The sequence below is a fragment of the Trichoplusia ni genome, chromosome 14, assembly GCF_003590095.1.
Source record: "Trichoplusia ni isolate ovarian cell line Hi5 chromosome 14, tn1, whole genome shotgun sequence".
NCBI classification, from domain to species: Eukaryota; Metazoa; Arthropoda; class Insecta; order Lepidoptera; family Noctuidae; genus Trichoplusia; species Trichoplusia ni.
Window position 1 is genome coordinate 10,378,578 of NC_039491.1, and position 21,621 is coordinate 10,400,198.

The following is a 21,621-nucleotide window of genomic DNA, read 5'->3' on the forward strand; positions in this document are numbered from 1 at the left end:
TGTGTACAAATTAAATGACAATTACGTGTTTTATGGCGCAGACAATTAGACGATTAGAATATAATGCCCTGTAAATAATTAAAGGACAATTTATTCGTAAAGATAAATCTAATTCAATAGTGGTATGTTTTTAAACATGATCCTCCTATTGATAAGGAAAGGTTTATCTGTAATTGTTTAATTCTCAAAAAGACACAAACACAAACAAACAAAATTGTTTGTTGTTGTTGATTTCAATAAGGACCTAAATTATTTAAAATCCGTTACAAATTAAATCTTATTACGAAGACACTTAATTCCATTTTACATTATCAAATACCAAGCTGATTTCGACAGTGCGGAAATACCGTACAAGTTTCAATACATTGACATCGTTGATGCATCACATCTGACACCAGAACCACTCAACTCCGCAATGTATTGCGACTCACACTTTATTCTCGCAACGTCTAAAGTCCTTTAAATGGAATGAAAACAAAAGAACTTAGAAGAAAGTAGGTTACAGTTGCAACTATAAAAAGAAATACAAAGCGAGTGGGATTAATATCCGCTGTCTGACGTATGACATGCGACACTCATGACACAATACCTAACTAGTTGTAGAGAGGGACTTAAATAACTCGTTCTCGGTAAAATAGTGTAGTTCATAATAGGTATATAGCCGTTTGTAGGTGTGAAGAACAGACCCGATGTTCAGTTGAAAGTATTTTGAAGAGGTTTTTATTTCGGCTTGTTTTGTCTCAAGATGACTACAAATATTTCGTTAGTTATATTTATTTTAGAAAACAACATTTGTTTACAAGTAATTGTAGTTTAGTCTTCAGCCCAGTTACGAAACCTTCAGTCACATTTTTAATAAGGCAGATATCTATTTACATAAAAAACCTAAGGTACTTAATTAATATTTAAGTTTCTAGATTTTTTAAGATACTGAAACATCAATCCAAAAAAGAACTTTAATTCCGAGTTCAAACAACAATCTAAAACTCCATTATTGTAACTAAATACGCGCATTCTTTTCCATTATAAATAACCTTTTCTTCCAACAGACCAGTTATAACCTGATATACGATGAACAAAAACAAAAGAACATCTTCACATATTGTATGTCTTTTTAAACGTGTCTGACGCTGATGTTAATTTCCGCCAGTGTGCACTGTGTCATCACGTTGTCAAGCTGTCAGCGAGCAACACGGCTAGCTCACTCATTGTGCTGTGTATTGAACACGACTGGCAAGCCACAGGCCTAACGGGGTAAGACAGGTGATGCAGTAACGAAAGAAGCGGAAAAATATGAACAGAAAAGAAATTCGAACGAGAAAATTGCTCGGGAAAAGCGGAAAATGATAAAGAAAATTTTATTAAAAATGAAAAAATTGAAAGTATTTTTTAGGTTGGCTGTGTTTTTTATTAACATAAAAAAGAAATGTAAGTAATAGGTAAGCAGGTAGTATTGGAAGTTGAATCATTGATTGGCCTCGTAGCGGAGTCCGGCTACGTCGTAGCAAGTTTGGACACTCCTTAACTATTCAAGCCCTTCTTCTACGATATCATTGTAGCTATGAATTACGTTATTGGTTTATGTAACACTCATTTTTAATTCCTACTTTATGTTAAATTACTTGGCCTTATACTAAAGGATAGACGATTAACGTAACATTAAAATAATCCTGGCCATGTTTAAATGTCTCATTATCAGTAATCTGTAGAAATTGTATGGATTGTACACTTAGGATAATGAGCACACTTTTACTTCCGTGTATTTCACAGTGTGTAATTGTTTGTTTCCCAAATTAAATAAAGCAAAATAAAAAATGCCATATCTATACTAATTTTATAGAGCTGAAGAGTTTGTTTGTTTGTTTGAACGCGCTAATCTCAGAAACTACTGGTTCAAGTTGAAAAATTCTTTTTATGTTCAATAGACCATTCACCGAGGAAGGTTTTAGGCTATATAACATCACACTGCAACTAATAAGAGCGCAGATACAATGGAAAATGTGGCAAAAACGGTAAAATATTCCTTCGAGAGCTTCCGTTCAAAAATTCCTAACTTACATCTTCTAACCACGCGGACGTAGTCGCGGTCAACAGCTAGTAATATAATATCTACGTAAAATCTATATGTATTATTATTTTATATTCCGCTAATCGTCCTCCACAAGCCACAAGGCCTTCATCCGCTCTATATCCTCCCCTACAGAGTAAATCCCCTTCGCTTCACAAATACACCAGCATTGAATTATAGAAGTGCTCGCCGCATCCACGCCACAGAGTAATTAAGAGAACTGGCAACATATAACTAATTAACAAGAAGCTTCAAAGTTTTAGTTTGATTAAAAATTGGAGTAGATTTTAAAAATAGGTCGGAAAGATTTGCTATTGAGGTAAGCAGTTTATAAAAACAACCAATTCTTTGTTATAATATCGTTTTCAATTGTCTTTGCTCTCGGCTCAAGCTTTGCGAGAAGGAATCGAAAATTGAAAGGAGGTAAGGTAAGTCTTTGCTCTACAGTGGGATATTAATGCCTATTAATAAATAAAATTATTGTTTACTAAATTGTATTTTCTTTCAAAATCATGAGTTTCTTGTGAGCATCGTCATATTAGCGGCTTTTTATACTCTCACACAAATCTCATGCCATAATATATGTTTAACAATACAACTTTTGTTATTTATCTAAACTGTGTCGTATGCAAAGGCCCTATGAATTCCTTCCTCTTGTGTAAATAGATAGTATAGATACATAGTTGTATAGCGACTGAGTACTCACCTACATAGTGAGTGGTTGATGACTCAATCCTGTAATCGAATCTCATAATGGAGTAAAATTGAGGCTTTCTTATAATCTCAGAAAGGAGCCGTTAGTTGTCATATAAAGGAAATTGGAGACAAAAACTTATGTTAAAACCATCGACCGATATACAATACTAATCCAAAATTTTATAATTAGACACTAACGTATGGAGTTAAAATTCGAGACTTTAAGAGATTGGTAATTACACAATGAAAGATAATAAATTAACATTCAGGATAAAGAATCGTGTACGGATTTGGGGGAGGCCTTTCCACAGCAATAGGATATAGTGGGCACTTCTTATTTTTATAATGTAATAATTAATGTGGGCAACACTTGCTTCTTCCTCCAGTCCTTCATGAAGGAGTCGAGCTCATCAAGCAATCTACGCTTGGGCCTGCTGCGGCCGTTCCTGCCGAATGCTTACTGCTAGTTGGGACGAAGAAGAGAATGGTTTTCAAAAGGAGACTAGACATGATTGTCTCTTGATCACTACCAATATAAGCTAACTGACACATCATTAGCTATAAAATCGATGAGTAATATTCTCTCCTAGACTGAAGATCCGGATCATAATTAATACCTAATTAGCGTGGGATACTACACATAGCTGCTCTGTTATTACATCTTATCGTAATTATTACAAAGAAAAAGGTAAGCAGGTGGCGGTTACGATGTGTTAGATTTTTTTAAATAAATTATAAGATGGAATTTCAAAACTGCATAATAATATGATAAAAAATATATATTGAAATCTTATTTCTTAGCCACAAAGCAAATAAAATCTTCTTGATTAGATTCTAAATTAGGTATCTCTCAGGAAATCTCAAGTGAAAACCTTAAAAATATATCCTCGACTTCTGTAGTACGTCCTTAATTAGTGTTTGTAATCGCCAACACAAAAATTCGTAGTCGACATTCAACCAGTCGTTTCAAACAAACCGATTCAGGATGTAATAAAACTAGTGCGTACTATAGTCTGCTAGTACTCAAGAAACAGCTTAGTCTAAGACGTTGGTGGAAAACATAAAGCCTTTAATCCACTAACGCGTTACGTGAGTTATCGATTGGTAGAGAAGTCGCAGTGATGCAATTGTATTATTAAATTGCACGCACAAAGATATTGACGAATAGTCAACAGTATACTAAGTTTAGTATTTGTATGACCTCTATAGCATACAGAGAAATGATTATTTGTCAGTTTTGTAACTGAATGTATAGTTAGGGTTAAAAAGAGAAAACTGGAAAATAAGGTAGAGGGAAAAAGTACCAAGAGACGCAGAACTAACAGACGTTTTGTTTTCACAGTAAATTGAATTTCAAAAGTACGGAGCGAAATTGTTTGTGGAGGTCAAATAATTATTTTCCCTAAAACTGTTTTATTATTTAATTTGGAAACCAAACAGACAAAGCTATGTTTAAAATATAGGCATATTTGTGTGGTCTTATTTAGACTGGAAGTTGTCCCAAACATAGTCTGGAAAAAGACTAAACTGATGAAGTTTATCCTAGTAGTGCAATAGGTATTACGTTGGTTGAATAAGAAACCGAGTTGTTCTTGTTATACACTACTCGAAGATTCTAATTCGAACCTAGAGCACGCTACTGCTAATGATCAATTAATGGTTAATAATTAACCTGTATTATCATAAAACTAGGTTATCAAAACATGTCGCGTTAAGATGTAGTACAGAATGTTAGGATTTGTTTACAACTTCAGGTGTCATATGGAGTAGTCGTGTTTTGTTTTCAGCAAATGTTAGGTTTCTTTCATATGCGATTATACATTGGAGTTGCGTAAGGCTTGGAACTGTTTAGCTCCTTTAGAAATATACAATAAGGAAGTATTAGATATGCAGAATTGTTTTTCTAACTTCACTGGGCAAAAAAATAAATTTTGGTAGTGTGATGAGTTTAAATAACTACCTTTGATTTTTTTTTTCTACCCTAGGACTTCATTCCATGTGACTTAGGGACTTTCTAAACATAAAAATCACATGCACAAAGCCACACAGACGGAGAAAAAGCATACGCAGATCACACAGATGCTTGTCCCACGCTTGTTCGACTGCGGCATTTCGCGTACCGTGGATTTTGCGTGGTGACCTTTAGCACAAGGCTGTATATACAGGCAAAAGGATATATTTTGAGTATTCACATAGAATATTGCTCTAGACGCTGAGTTCAAAATTCAAATTTACAATAAAGAGGTGGAAATTGAAAATCAGAAGTGAGTTTCACCCATACTGACAATTTACAGCGAAAACGAAAGATGCAAATATTTGAGCACGTAGCAGACAATATATACCAGTGCCTACATCCTGGCATCTCCACATATCAATAACAGCATGTTTCCTGCTCCAAACAAACCTTTTTGTTTATCGCATGACTCGAACAGTTGACAGTTGATAAGGGTGCCGTCACACTTGAGCTATTCTCGTAACGACGCCGCGATGCACGATAGCATTGTTTGTGAAACGTTACGTCTGACATGTTTGCACAAAGCTTTATTTATTAAACTCCTAATATGTGGGACACTGATGATAAATTTATGGGCGTAATGAAGGAATCATGTTTTTTATCCCTCTTTGTTTTTTTGTGACATTGGCAATGTCGGTCCCTTCAAATTGACAGATTATTACTCTCAACCTTTGATTGTTATGACCCTTATTTAATGTTGTAATATATTTCATTTTGTAAAATATTCTAGGCACAGATGTTTGTTTCACTACAGAATTATTGCTAACTATATTTTGTAACCGCTTTGCTATCTAGGTGTTAAAGAAAGCGGCAAAAAGCAGCTCATAGCTTTTCGTCGAGTTCAAGCGTTTTCCTAGCGAATTTTATCGAAATTGGTATTTTAATTGTGCCTTAAAATTGTGGAAGGAAGATAGATTTCACATTTATGATATAAGTAAGAATTTGTGTCATTCAGAAAACCTATTTTGTTTTGTTGTTAAGTGTTTCAGCAACAGTAACAGTTTAATTATTTTTTAATTGCAATTGTTACAAATTTATAATTAAATTTATTTGTTTTGACAAGATGTTTGTGTACATAGCACGTATTTAGCGTCTCGGGGAAATCCATATGACTAAGTGCCTTTTAATAGTTTAATAGTGCCATTTAATTAATTTAGTAAAATGAAATTATTATTTTAGCAACTTTACATCTCTTTGGTAAACAACTAACCGTTCTTGATAAGAAAAATATTGTTCCAATTTAATTTAATTTGTCAAGGTGCCTTTACATCAAATATTTCAAAAATTCAGTAAAGAAAATCTCTATTATTTCAATTCCTTATTTGCTTTGTAGTCTTCCGTGCCTTCAAGGATTTATAAAAAGTTGAAACAAGATAAAATCTAAGAATATACATTGTCATGAAGGATTCTAGGTCAAAACAAGGGTTAATGTAAATTATTATCTTGTCCATTTAAATAAAAACTTAGCGTTGTCTTATCAAGATTGCAGTAAGGCGAGTGAGCGTGTTGCATCAAATTTCTATGAAAATAATCATAATAATTGTTAACAATACAAAGTTGTTTCATTTCTTAAATTCAAAATTATTAATTAATAAAAAACCTGACAGCAAAAAAGGTCGATTTTCGGTGCCACCACTAATTTAATCATTAAATTAAAGTTAAGAACTCTGCATTCAATCATCAATATTTGATTTCGGTTACGCTTTCATTTGAATCCCGTCTCGACTATATTTGCAGACATTAAGTTATCTTCAGAAATTACCCCCCACGAATTTTAAATGGTTTGTCCGATTTTTATCACACATGTCTAAGAACACTCGCACATAATTCATCTTTAAAACAAAATAAATTGATTTGAAATCGCTCAATTTGGTCGGGAGCAATGATTCCATAGACTTATAACCCTCCTCTTTGCGTCAGGGTTAAAAGAACTGTTGTAGTTATAAAAGCGAGATACAGCTTTACGCCATACATTGGGTATGGTGATGGGATAATAGGCTAGCCTTGTAGGATACTCTCAGAGTGGTACTTCTGCCATTTTTAAAGCGAGACGAAGCACTACCTTGCACGTAGTGGCTTCTCTGTCCTACAACGTCGAATACAATATTTCAAATACATTTGTTGAAAATTGAAAATGTGTTTTTTTTTAATTACTCCTTCTCCCCTCCTTTAATCCTTGTGTCACGTGCACAACAACACCCAGACTCAGAACAAGCATTTAATTGTTAATAGGGATTCTCTGTAAGGTAATTCCAGTATGATACGTGTTTTGTGACAGTTGTTGTTGTTGATTCATTCTTGGAATAATGTATTCATAGTTTCCGGGAATAAAGAGTTATTTGTAAATAATAATGTAAACAGTTCACTATGAATGATGGTAATAACGTAGACGTAATTTCCTATTACTCATCTTTAATGTGGCTATTGAGAAATAGGACTAAATATTTATTTGTTGTTTTGTAAACAACATGCTTAACGCTGGTAACAACTATGTCTTCATAAATAATTCTCCAAGTTTCTGACTGTGCAACGAACTTTGACCAACAGCACGTCAAGCCAAGTGAGGTTCTTATAATCGTTACCGTTAACGAAACAGAACTTGGTTCTGTAGACAAACGAGTTCATCTTTCTTGAAACCGGCTCCTCCAACGAAAACTATGTAATGAATTTGGACTAAACTTTGTACATAGATAGTTTATTACCTTTCTTTTTTTAACCCAAGTAGGTGAAGTATGCCGGACTCTTACCGGCTAAAACCACCGGAGTGCTTCACCCTTCCCTTGTTCCTGAGACCACGGGAACGCGATAAAAACTCAAAAGCGAAAAGTTTATATATATAGCAGTTTTTGTCCCGATTTTATGTGCCTGTGGGATCATTCTTGATTTTTTGTGGCGTGTGGAATCGCTGGCAACAGAATTGCTAGGAAATAATTTATATATAATCATAGTGTTTATAGGTACTTACTGGTCAGTGTTGTCGATGCGCGGTCTCCTCTCGTAGGGCACGCGCGCGCTGGCGGGCGCGAGCAGGCGCTGCGTGTCCGGTGCGCATGCGCGGGCGAACGCCGCCGCCGCTTCAACAGCCGCCTCCTCGTCGTATGTCGATGTGTCGTCTTCGGCTAAACAATTAAACAAATCTTAGTATTTTGAACATTTAGCGTATACTAGTTGATTATGGTAAGATCTTCTTGGTAAGGAATTAAATTTTTGTGTTTCAGGAGGTTATACAACCGACCAAATCATACGCAGAAAAACAGCTGTCACAAAAAAGATATAGAATCTAAGAGAGATGACAAATCGATCGATGATATTGATCAAAGTAGATCAACCAGTGTTATCTATAGTAGATTGCTATCATATTCAGTTCGGTAGACGAATATTTATTAGAATAGAATATAATATTTATTGTCTTGCATCTTCTCCTGAATGAAGACTTCTGACCTCTCTTCTCATAACTTCATTTGAAGAAACCCGTTTTAAGGTAAACACAGGGATACAGGATCTACATGCAGAGGACTTGTTGAGAACATTAATCACGGTGGACGGTAATAGGTGTCGTAACATCCAAACAGTTTTATAGCAGTCCATTAGTAAAAACGAAAACATTATAAATCGTATACTTTAAATGAACCAAAAACGTGTAAAGTTATCATTATTTATCTTCTAAGACATAACTAAAGAAATAGACACATTAAAACCTGCAATGCGTATTTTCGGAGATAAGAGTTATTATTTAAACTTTCATGGCGTATTTGAAGATACGAACGATAATGATAAAACAAATAATCTTAAAGTTTTGGCTAATAAGATAGTGGCTGTGTTTATAAATGTCCTTGTGGTTTAAAGTTGACAGTCATTGCATGTCACATAAGGCTTGGAGCAGACTGAGGGCCTCCCACGAGCAATGGTGGCCAGAGATACCGAGGCCGAGAGATATGACACCTTTAATATTTTTTGTATAGACGTCTTACATAATTATGATTTATGACACACGTAATTCTCGCACTGTATAAAAATAAATGTGGTAGCTTTCTTAATTCAGTGATTTTCGGGCACTCTTAGAAAAAGAACAGCTGGAGCTTTGCCCGCCCGTTTGAATAAAGCCTTATATTAGAATTCCGTGCATAGGTAGTAGAAACGTTTTTTAAACCTTCTTTAATCTTCTTCTGAATTACCTCTCAGTTTTCGTTTAGGTGAAGAAAAAGTTCTCGCTACTAATGAGAAAGAAGGTTCAGTTGACAAGCCTACAGTCATATTTTTATTTAATAACAATAACGGTTCATATATTTTTTTAATTGTACATTTTCTTTGTATTTTCTTATATTAAGGAAGAATGCATGATGCTTTTAATTTCTTTAAATTCTATAATATTTATATACTTTATTAAAGTAAGGACCACACCAATCAACTTGACACAAGAAGTCTTTATATTAAGCAAACCAAAGACAATGCTATCAACTCACGATCATATTCGAACCCCTCGTTGTAATACGTAGCTTCGTACATCGCCTTCGCTATCTTTGACAGCTCCCGAACGCATAGACCATCCAAGATGGCGTGGTGGCGGGAAACGTCTGTCACTTCACTGTTCCCACTCAAATTTTAAACAATATACACACCATTGCTGTTTACTTCTATATTTCTAAATGTTGTATGTTGGACTACATTTAATGTAGGCTAGTTTTGTGGCTTCATCTATCAGTAGACTGAGTCAACACAACACAACAACAATTAAACATTACAAAATTGTTAACATTTTCTGTGGTTTAATTTAAATTACAAATTGTGTAATATCAATTTGTTTTTCGCTTAGTAACGTCACTTGAATACCAACAAAGAGTTCATCTGCTTACAATCTGGCACTGTCCATTGATAAAATTATTGTTTGGATAAATTCAATATTAATATGACATTATTACTCAATTTATCTGTTCTATAAACACAGCTGTTTCAATCCGCATTTGGTCATGTTTCACACACGGCACAATCCACAGATTATTTCTACGCACTGACACTTTTTTTTTAAATTCAATAATATTATTAGACACCGGCGTTATTTTGGTACAGTTTTAACAAGGAGGTTGTAAGCTTTAAAGTGATAGTGACATTATCAAGTGTCTCGAGGCAAGTGAGCCAAAATTGTGGAATGTTTGTATACAGATACGTATTCGTTAATTAAAGATGCTGTTAACGAGGTTGCGCTCTTTAATTTCATACATCGCTGCTTTGCAAGTACTGATCGAAATTAAAAAAATCAACGCAGGATGCACTGCATGGCACTGCATGACACGACTACTGGTTAATACGGATAGTAATCATTTGCTTAAAAAGGGGTAAGAATAAGTTTAACTAATCAACTCCTTATTAGTAGCTCTACCTTATCGCAATCTGTATAAAGATACTGTGAGTCAACAAGCCTTTACTTTTTCCGAAATTTGTATTTCTTTTACAGTTAAATTCAAATCAAATCAGATCTTTATTTACAAAAAATGTGGTACAAGAATGAAGCAGTATCACACACTTAACTATAAAAAGTTTCCCGGTAAACCGATGCCCTAAAAAGATAAGGAAGTGATTTTCAGTGATAGAGGCTTTTGTCTCATCGTTTCACAACCTATTTGATTAAAAGTCAGATGAAGGTTGATAAAGCCTGTTCTAAACTATCTACATAACCTTTATTTTTCCGAATCAACTTTATACTTTAATCAAAGATTAATACTGCCATGCACGTAATTTAAGAGTTAGTCACAAAACTTGAAAGGCGTGCCCGAGAAATGTCAAAAACCGAAAGAAAATGCACAACTAGTAACTTCCAGCCCGGGTAAAGATAAATAATAACTAAGCAATGTTCACAAAGAGAAACTCGTACGGGCTTCGTACCTCGACTTAGTACGACAATAATCTTGTTAAGGGAAATAGCGATAGCCTTACGGTATAACCGTTGGACTGCCAAGTCTAAGGTCGTGGGTTCGAATCTCGCCCACACCAATGTCTTTTTTATTTCATGTGCGAATTTATTCTGCTGTTCATCAGTAATATACAACATATGGGCTGTACATACTGAAAAAATAGCGTAGGCAATGATATATTTCGATTAAAAAACTGTATTACTAACATAGTTTTATCCGTGTGTATGTTCATTAACCGTGGAGATTTTATTATATAGGTAGGAAACCACCACACTGTTAGCTTTAAGGGGCTTTAGGGTTAAGCCACGTCTGAGGCCTACGGGTGGCTTAAGCTGTGGCGCCAGAGGCGAGCGGTATTACGAGAAACTACATAGGGCCCAGTCTTTCATTGTTTGTTTTAATACTCTTTGCTCTATTCTACATATATACCTCATTAAAACTAATTAAGGGTAGTAGAACTCGCCAAAACAACGAAACATGTTTATTATAGATACCTTATCATTCTTTAATCAAAAATGTTTTCGTGATAACATACTGTATTATTATTTCGGAACTACATTGGTAGTTCGATGTCATCATTATCAGTTTTCTTTAAATTATTGCTCTTTCCAGAAATATTGATTCCAGGTAGAGATGGGCAGATTAGTATTCTGAGAGATATTAATTTTCCTCAGTTTGTCAGTTGTCTTGAAATAAGCTTGTGCTATGTGTAATCCTAGCTCACGTTTCTTGGTTTCCTAACGGACGTGGCAAAGAGTCTATTTCGATAACGACTCTGGTCATGCACTCGTATATGCAAATTTAAAATTATTCCTTTTTTATCAAGAAAATTAAATGCCATTAAGATTTTTTAAGTCCTATTAATATAGAGAACAATGGGTTTTATTAATTAATGAAGGAGTAATTGATATTATTTTAGTTCTTATCAAGCTCTTATCGTGATTAATGGGTTACTATACCGTTAACCACGAACTACATTTTATGTTATTGATTAACCAGTAATGTGGTACGTGACTTAGCTCAAATAAAAAGTTACCAGTGCAAGGTGCAAGGGTCAGTAATGACCTTGGCAAAATTATTGTAACGCTCATTTAAGGGAACCAATATCGAGTTATATTCTTTTGGACAACGAATCAGCAACTGTCTTTGTAAATGGGGTTACGGCTTTAGGCCTTGGTGCAACCTCTAAATTTGGCGTCCCACCAAGCCGTGGGTATTAGCTATTAATTCAATAAGGAAGAATGGAATTATAGAATTGCTCCAAGGATGACAAACGGTTTATTTAAACATTAGTTAGTTGGTTTGTTTGATAGAACGAGGTGCGATGTATTTACTTTCAATTTTTCCAAAGCCGTAGTATTTTGGATAACAAGGCCATTTTAAGGAAGACATTCTTGGCACATGCCAGTTCTAAATGCAGGTTTAAGAGTTAAATATAGAGATATAATTTCTCCATTTGATTTAAATTAAGTGAAGGTTGAAAATCTTAAAAGCCTAAAGCGTATAACTCCTCTTGAAATTTGAAACACCGATCCAGCGGTTTCATCGGCAAGAGTTAAAATGTTTGCTGAACTCTTAACGGCTAAATCATTTTATCAAGGATCAGTTAATGTACGGCCTAGATACTAAACGCGTCAGCCCGGCGATCCTTTATGACATCCTTGTTAAATGACTAATTTATTTTTATTTTTTAGAAAAAGGTTTTATTAATTAAAGTGATACACACCCCTGCTGGTAGGACGCGCTTTCAACTCCAAAGTCGTCACTTGTTCAACCTCCATTTTCACAATCACTACACAATAGTTATTAAAAAAATATGTACGAACAGCTTGCAATCGAAGATCAATAGCACTGAATGCGTCAATACGCCGATAACCTATTTATATGACCAGTGTTATCTAAGATAAGCCCGCGTTACGATCGCTCACACAAGGTGTAACATCCTTTTACTTTTATTTACTCAAACTTAACCCTTTTTCTCATTCATTAAAGTTGTAATTCGTGTGAACATTTACGACAATGCGTATCCTTAGAGCTGTCTACTGTCTTGTTTTTTTGTTATACATATAATTATGGGAAATGAAATGATTTTTATGCGTAGGACGAAATTTTATGACATATTTAGTTGATTGTTATCAGATTCTGAATACAGTGTCAGTTCTTCTATGAATCACAGTTGATTCATGATTGCGATGTTATTATCGTTGATGAAATTTGGTGTAATATGTACTAGAATGTTCACTTTCCTTTGTTTTTCAGCTTCAAATCTCATCAGATATTTTTAGAAGGTGAAAGATGGTCCGTTAGTGTTTAAGGCAAGTGATTGTCTTGATAACTCGTTAAAGCGATGCCAGCTGTTATTCTGACAAATGAAGGGTATCCCCTTGATGCCGTCATGTAGAACTGCATTATTCCACAAAAACTGTCTCATAACGTGCATTAAGGTATTTAATAAGATTCCGAAAGATATACGGGAACTACCATTACTGCAAATGAAACGTAAAATAAAGCACTATTTATTAAACAATGTTTATTATGACCTTAAAGAGTTTTTCGACCACAGATTTTAGTACCTACAGCATTTATGATTATTAATTGCGTGATATTGCACCTAAGTATATTATTACGCTAAGACTGAATTACCTCATTGTAATATAATTTACTTAACTTTCATTAATTTTATCTATTTTTTTTATCTATATTTAAATAACACCATGTCTGGTGTTCATACTTTCGCATGCTGCGTAAGGCATAATGTGTAGAACTAAATTTGGCTTAAATACTAACATCTGTCTGTACCCATATTTAAAGCGAAATAAATGATTTGATTTGATTTGATTTGATTTGATCCCCAAAGATGTCGTTTAAAATAGCAGATTTCTCGTATATTTAAATTGTCAGAAGAGTTCACTGAAACTCAATAAGCAGTAGGTAAATGTGTCCGATTCGAAATATTAAACACATGGCTAGCTCATAAAAATCTGTTTGTTTTAATGTTCATTAAAAAAAATGTATAGCCGGTGTCCCTCTTAGTAAAATTATAAACTAGATACGACAATTTCAAATTTTTATCATTTTTCTTCTTGCAGTTGGGAAAAACGGAGGTCGATTAAGGTTTCATAACTATCGTGATTACTTTTCTTATTGTTCTTTATTCCTAGTGTGAGCTGAGCCACTTATCAAGCAATCAGTGTCTTTGTTTATGTTTTGTATGTAGGTAATTAAAGTTTAATAACCGGTATTCATTATCAATACTTATCTACTGGGGCTGTATGTCACAATATCAGTTCAATGCGTAATTTTTAATGTTTAATTTAAAGACTGAATGTTTTCTGATTGAACTACGAGAAATCTGTATTATGAGCAGGCTTTTTTTACCTGGCGTCTGATGAATTGTTACGCACCGGCCAAAACACGGGAGACGTTACAAGGTGGTTTAGCTTTAGTCAGTAGGAGTCTGACAGCACCCACTTCCTCCCCCGAGGAGGTGTAAAATCCCTTCTTTATTAAGGGATTTTACCTTACATTTAAGGTACTATCAGCGGCTAGCAGCGGGCCAAACTTGTTTACGATGCGCTGCGCCCTTTTTACTATAAACACGACATTTGTACATTCCTTGAAGGAACTAGTTTCCCGAATCAAACATCTATGTGTCCTCTATGAATTGAGCGCACCAAAAATACACTAATAAATAATAAATAAATGCGGACAACATCACATACATTGTTCTGAACCCAAAGTAAGTTGCTATAGCACTTGTGTTATGGAATTCAGATACAACGAAGGTACCACAAACACCCAGACCCGAGACAATGTAGAAATGTGATTTTTACATTGACCCGACCGGGGATCGAACCCGGGACCTCAGAGTTAGCGACACCTTGAAACCGGTGCGTACGCCACTCGACCACGGAGGTCGTCAAACTACGTTTCTTTCCAATTTTGCGGGGTGCTAAAAAATCTGGCAAGTTTAAGTCTATAGTTGGTAATAAATATCGTACCGGTATCAGAGTTATGGGAGTGCGGGTTGTGTATGATGCGTATCCGGCGGTCGCTGGGTGCGAGGCCCGGCAGGTCGGCGGGCAGGCGCCAGCGCGCCGCGTCGGCCTCGCGCGCGCTGCGCGGGAAGTACAGCGGCGCCAGCGCGCTCAGCAGCGCCACGTCCGGCCCGCACGACGACGACAGCACCACCAGCGCCGGCAGCCGCTGCTGCTCCAGGTGGCGCCGGATCGTGCCTACAGGGAATTATTTACTAGGTTATTTTCTTAACGCCGATTAGTGCTTTATTGTAAGCAGTTTGCGAGCTTCGACTCGGTTTGACCATGTCGCATCAGCTTATGGTAAAGGATCGACTAGTTTCGGACCCAACTGGATTGTTGAGTCTGAAACTAGTCGGGCAATCCTGATGAATACGCATGAGTAAAGTATATTTTTATAGTAACTATAAAAATATACTTTACTCATGCGTGTGAGCTGTTCTCGAATAGGAGCAACGTTATCAGATAGTTGTGAATATTTGGTTTAATGGGTACCTTACTAAAATTAACCTTATTTAATAGGTATCAAGCAAGAAATTTATTGCGCCTGAAATTTTTTGACGAGCTAATTTTGTCACTTGAAATTGCTATAATTTTTATTGAAGGAAACGTATGTCAAATATAATAAAAAAAAATCAAAATATTTTAGTCATTTCCTTTATCTTTTTTTGAAGGGATTATTAAGATCGCAATTTTTATTGTCTCACTATGGATTTCAGAACAAACCGTAGACAATATGTACTCACGTAATGCTACATGCGCGGCCAGGTCTGGTGGGAACTGCTTGTGCGGCGCGCTGATGACGCACAGCGCCAGGGAACGCGCGCCAATCTCACTCGCCTTGCAGAGCACGTTCCTGAAATAAACAACAAGATATCATTAGGACAGGTCTCAAGAAATCCACATGGGCTAAGGAAAATATAGGCAAAAAAGAATATTGTTTAGAAAAATTGCTCTTTAAGAAACTTAAGATTAGGGATATAAAGGAATTTAAAAAAAGATAGAGGCATAAATAAATATTACAACAGTTAAAATGAACAGAATATGGGAGTCACTTCTGAATTAAGGAGTTTTGAGCGAATGACTTGGATTTTCCTTATACAGCTTTCAGTCCATTATTTGAAGTTTGTCTCCATACCTGTAGCAGTTGTGGAGCGAGGTGTCGGCCGCGGTGTGGTACTTGGCGACGTACTTCGGGCTGACTGTGTGGATAATGTGGCGGCATCGCAGCCCGAACCCAGGGGTCAGCACTACTTCACCCGTGCGGCACTCTGAGGAAGGGGAAACATACTTTTGTTTGAGAATCCGTCGCACGAAGAATGTCTCGTTTGCAAAATTGACTGAATTTTAGAATCGGATTTCTCGTCAGAATATTAAATTGAACTTTTTTGCAGAAGGAACCTGTTATGTGGAACGGTATAATTATTGAAATGTTTGGGTGATTTGGCCAATTAGTAGTCATGACTGTTGTTTATATAAAAGACAACATTCACATTTAAATGATTTTTGAAATATATTTTTGTAAACTTCCAGACAAGCCTTTATAAATGCTACATTCCAGCTGGGTTTTCTGTTCAAACACTTACGTGTAAGTTCTTATTTTATCCATCATCAAAACTATCCTTACTACTAATTGTAAGGATAGTTTGCGACATTTTGCGACATTCCCCTAAACCCTTGTCACGTCAAAACCAGCTTTACACATATCACATTAAGATTCAATTTACAAATCCCTTCTGACCATATCCTCTAGTGATGATCTCCTCCTTGAGCTCGGGCCCGGCCGCCTGGAGGATGCGCTCGTTCACCGCGTTGCACTCCGTCAGCGTCTCGTCCGTCGTGTTCGTGATCACGTCCACCTCCAACGACGATATGTCACCTTGCCTGAAATGGGGAGATGAAGGATTAATTAATTGTGCTATTAATGTAGAGCAGTGGTGTAGTAGTTCCTAGTGGTGGATTTGTTGATATTCGGGATGGAAAAAGTCAGGTCTTAATTTGGAATTCAATTTTATTTATGTGTTAGCTGCAGTCGACTCATTAATGGTTTTTGTATCCTTGACATCGATTTAATATATTATATATCCAGGATGTCGGAATTTGGAATAATTTTAAGATTAGTAAATGCTGGGCTCATTGTTTTTAGAATGATACCTATACAAATTAGGGTGCCTGATTTTTTTCAAAGTTTAAATTTATCTCGTTTTTCCCTAACCAAACTAACCCCAAGGATTAATATAACTCTGTATATTTGTATCTAAATTATTAAATTCATTGTAATTTTTACAGTTCTGACGGGGGGCTAAGTTGTAGGTAAGGAGATGAGTGGGAAGTTCTTCGCCGAGCAGAAAATAGTAAAAAATAATAGCAAAATGATCTTACCATATAGCAAACCGACTGTTAATGTGGTCGTCATGCAGGAAGACGGGATGCGCATGTGGCGGCGTGTGGTCGTAGACGGCGTGGTGCGCGGGCGCGCTGTGCGACCAGCGCGGCACTCCCGCGCACGACACGCCCGCGCCACCGGCCGGCGCGCGCATCACGCACACCACGGGCTCTGCAACGACAACAATAAACATATTAGACTACACGGATAGACGAGTGGTTAAACACGATGAACAAGGCTTTGTGTGATCCACGAATGCTTGTCTCGAGTCTGGGTGTCTTTTTGCATATGAATTGATTGTTTGTGAAACTCCCCGTGATACAATGATTCTTTAATTCGGTCAGTCTGTTTCATAAAAACAATCACAATTGTAATTAAATGTTAGGAAGAGAGTCTGTGAGAAGAGATATACCGAGATAACTGGAATGAGAAAAGAAAGACGTTTGCCCTGCATTGCGACGCTAATGGCTGGTAATAATAATAATAGGAAATCTTTACAATGAAATAGAAAATGGATATCAATGTACCACACACACTGATCAAAACCGCGTTTTTATTTTTTCTCCGTTCATTGACAAAAGAGAGAAAAATCTTTGCCACAGTTCAGGATCGTGGCTCTTTATAGGTACTAAGCTTACAACCGTCAAAAAGAAAAACAAAAAACGGAGCAGAAGATAACAGAAGTATTATGATGTAACATAATACTCCACTTATTTACCCTGAAAACCGGAATATAAACAAGTGAAAACCGATAGATAAACACAAATACGAACATAATTAGGTGACGTGGGCCAAACTATTTACAGATACAGGTTAATTGAATCGATGACAAATCTACGTACAGTTATGTAACTATAATAGCAACAGAATACATTGTTCGTGTAATTTGGGACTTAATTATTTTTGGTTGTAGCGATATTAGTTACGTAGTTAGGCTTGTGGCATGTTCACTAGCGATAGAATTGATGAAAAACGTCCTATTTTCAGTGGTTTATTTGTTTACAGAGCTTGAGAGAATAATTTATTGTTTTAAATATTTGTTTTTTTTTATACATTTTCCCTTTTAAAGTTCTAAACATAGGCCTAAGTGGCAGGTACACGAAATATGAAAACAACTTCCATTGGAAAGGCACTGTCCAGTAAATACTCGTTTAAAATAAATTGTGTCTATTTTGGAATGTGAGATATATTCGTGTACCATAAATTAATAATAAAAAAGCACAACCTAGAATGGCCGTCGGTTTCATTTGGATCATTTATAATGTACAGAAGCATATTGATCTTAAATTAAGGTCTGAAGGGACACTTGAAAAGGGCCGAACATTTCCGGATGACATCAAACACTGGCTTAATCATTAACAACCCTCATCAAACTCAATTTTACAGTTCAACAGTCCCAGTCATGGAGAAATCGACCTACATTCCTGAACCAAGCCGATACTAGGAGCACAGAATCGAACACAGCATAAAATATGTAATACAGTAACAAGTTACAGCCCCTATTAAAAAGGACGAATTTACGAGTATTACCTGCGGCACTCGAGACAATGAAATTGGAATGTAATTTAGTTCGGCCAGTAAGTAGGACACGCAAGTCCTGTGACGTCACGAAGTGCACTGTCTCACTCGCACGACAATGAAGAAAAAGATGGCAGATTCATTGATGTTGGGGAGGAAATCTTATGGCTCAAAAGTGATGTGTATTTTGTTGGAGATCAATTTTTAAACTACAAGAAATCGACAACTGTAAGATTTGAAATATGGAATAGTTTAAAAACAAAATAAACAATCAGCAATTTAGTAACAGAAAGACAAAACAAAAGAACATTTACTTAGCGACGAAATTAACATGAAATATGTGGAAACAAGAATCAATGGAACACAAATAGTGGTACTAGGAATTCATAACCTACAAGGTCTATTGAATAATTCATGATACTGTTAAAGAAACTGCAATACCTACTTAAGATTAACGGGCATTACTGAGGCATGTAAATATGTAGTTCAATTGTACTTTGACCTCTTTGCAGGAAAATAAAAGGAAAATATATCGGAATGTGTAATTAGCCAGTGTTATGGTTGGTAAACACGATTTTCTTGGTGTGGGGCATGTTTGAAATTCGAATTCTTTGTTCAAAAGGCGCGAAGTTAATGATCGTTTGACACATGCCCCAAATGTTAATAGTGCTTAATATAAGAGGTACATGTTTATAACAAAAACTGGTCAAGTGCGATATGTACTCGCGGCAATAATAACTAATCTCAAAAATGACGTGATAAATAATTACTGACGGAAGGATAAACGGACAGATGGATAGACAGCGGTCCTTCAGTTATATAATTCAGTTTTTTTACCCTTTCGGTAGGGAACTGTAAAAATTAAAGTCTGAATGTTGTCCTGAGCTTAATGTGTGTCGATGCCCAAGTCAATGACAAGATAGTTATATAGAACTTTTGTAGTAACTACAAAGGTACTAAACATTTTTCTGATAATTCTCTTCAATAAACTATGCAAGAAGTATATATTGTACGAAGTATAAGTTTGTTATGTAGATTGTTCATATTGTACACCATTAATGGTTCCAAAAAACATTTTATAATCGTTAACGACAGTTTCTAAGTTTTGCAGAGAAATAAAAGAATGGTGTTGTTGATCCCGTTCGGTACATTAGCTGAAAGCTGGAGACTCCAAGTCTAGCCAAATGTCTGGCTAGTTCTAGACTAACGTCTGTTTCAGACGGGATAATAAAGATTTTCAGATTAGTTTTGTTTTTGTGGTCCATAAATGCAGCGACTGAAATAATTTTGTTAGTGGTTTTATCGCAATTTTGATTGATGGGTTGAGAGTTGAAACGAAAGAACAACGGAATGTTTTAGTTTTAATTTTATTTACAGTTCATTTAATATCGTGGTTGAGCTTGGACAAGAAAATACGTCAGCAATAAATTGTAAAAGAAAAATGTAGCATGAAATCTATTTATATCGAGTAGTAAATGTTTGATTTATAGTCTAAACGACGTAATTTCCATACTAATACGGAATATTAACCCTTTTATTGTACCCTTCCTTTATCTTTGTCATAACCGAGAATACCCAAGACATTTTTACGAGTAAACGCGAAACGCAATCGGTTAGCCATTTAACGTCACGAAACATCACGATTTGTAACCAAAAACATTTTGTCAAGGGACGCATGCAAAGAAATCAAACATAAGGGTTTATGTAGCGTACGTACGCGTAATACGTGCCTGAAGGTCACAGTTATAGAAAAAATGTGTTACATAACATGCAAGAGGCATTTTAGGATTAAATATTACCCGTTCTTGCGTGTGACATACGCATTAAAAGTACTAGGTTTTTAGCATATTTTTGAGTCAAAAATTAAATATTTTCAAATCTATAAATCATTTAAATTACTAACTTAAACAAAAATGATAAATAAAAATCTCACCGATAATCGTCATCACAAATCGATCACAGAATCAAATCACAAAAAACACTCGCTATTAAAAACTCAATTAACGCGAGACGTCCGTCCGGCGCGGCTCGCGAGTGGCGTGTGACCTCGAATAGACGGGAACACACCCCCGCGGGTGACGTGCGAGGGTGGGGGGCGCGTGACGTCACGCGGTCGATGACCCGCGGAACTGGGTCAGAGGGCTGTTCGATGTGCCAGCGATTTTGACAGCCCCTTGTAATTGTCTCTGCGTTACATAATGACTGTCATCTGTATCGAGTTTGATTTATTCGATCGATAAGGATTTATGAGTGCAAGGTCAAGTACGGTTGGAGTAAAAAGGTTTCTTGAAAAAAAAACTTAGGTACTTGAAAAGTAGTTTAGCAAACCAATATCTATTTATTAATTCTTTTTTAAAGCTCTTGTCTTTTCATTTAAGATTTTGCATGCTTCTAAGATTGCATTACAAGTATTATGCGCAATATGCATGCCTCTCACAAGATGAGCACGTGTTCAATTTTTAATGGCTTTCTTAGCATTTTAATAGCACCATAAAATATTTTAGACTTCAAGAGTCTTCTATTATAATTTAAATAACTAACTCCGAAGTAATTGTCTTGATTATAATAAAGTGCATCTTTAAACATATTTATTTTGCTTCTTTATTTCGCATGGCAAAATATGAAAATATATGAATTAGAAAGATTAGATAGAAATTATTTACGTATTGCTTATCGAAATAATATTCATTTTCTATTCCTTATTTTTCCATAAAAAATACATAAGTATGCTGTATAAGAAAGCAAACCTTTACCATGTGCTCACAAAAATGGCATCATTCCCAAACTTATAAATCCCCCTAGAGTGCCCTTCGGAAGATTCCCCTCGTAAAAGTGGTTAATACTTTTAAAACCTTTTTGGGGTTCCGAACGGAATGCTCTGAAACTCTACTAATTGGGCACCGCTGTCTGCCCGTCTATCACCTGGCTTTATCTCAAGAACCGTAATCTCAAGATAGTTTAAATTTTCACCAATGACGTGCTTGTATTGCTGC

The 21,621-nt window shown here is 35.8% G+C and overlaps 1 protein-coding gene across 1 annotated transcript in view; it reads right to left on the reverse strand.

Moving 5' to 3' along the window:
* The window catches only part of LOC113500513 (protein GDAP2 homolog), a 74,796-nt gene that overhangs the window by 25,090 nt on the left and 28,085 nt on the right, over positions 1-21,621 (reverse strand). Inside the window, exons 2-7 of the mRNA XM_026881342.1 lie at positions 17,107-17,281; positions 16,466-16,608; positions 15,863-15,995; positions 15,471-15,580; positions 14,689-14,922; positions 7,744-7,897 (exon numbers count right to left, since the gene is read on the reverse strand). Coding sequence (XP_026737143.1) covers positions 7,744-7,897; positions 14,689-14,922; positions 15,471-15,580; positions 15,863-15,995; positions 16,466-16,608; positions 17,107-17,264 — 932 coding nt within the window. The 5' untranslated portion in view covers positions 17,265-17,281. The remainder of the gene's footprint in view (positions 1-7,743; positions 7,898-14,688; positions 14,923-15,470; positions 15,581-15,862; positions 15,996-16,465; positions 16,609-17,106; positions 17,282-21,621) is intronic.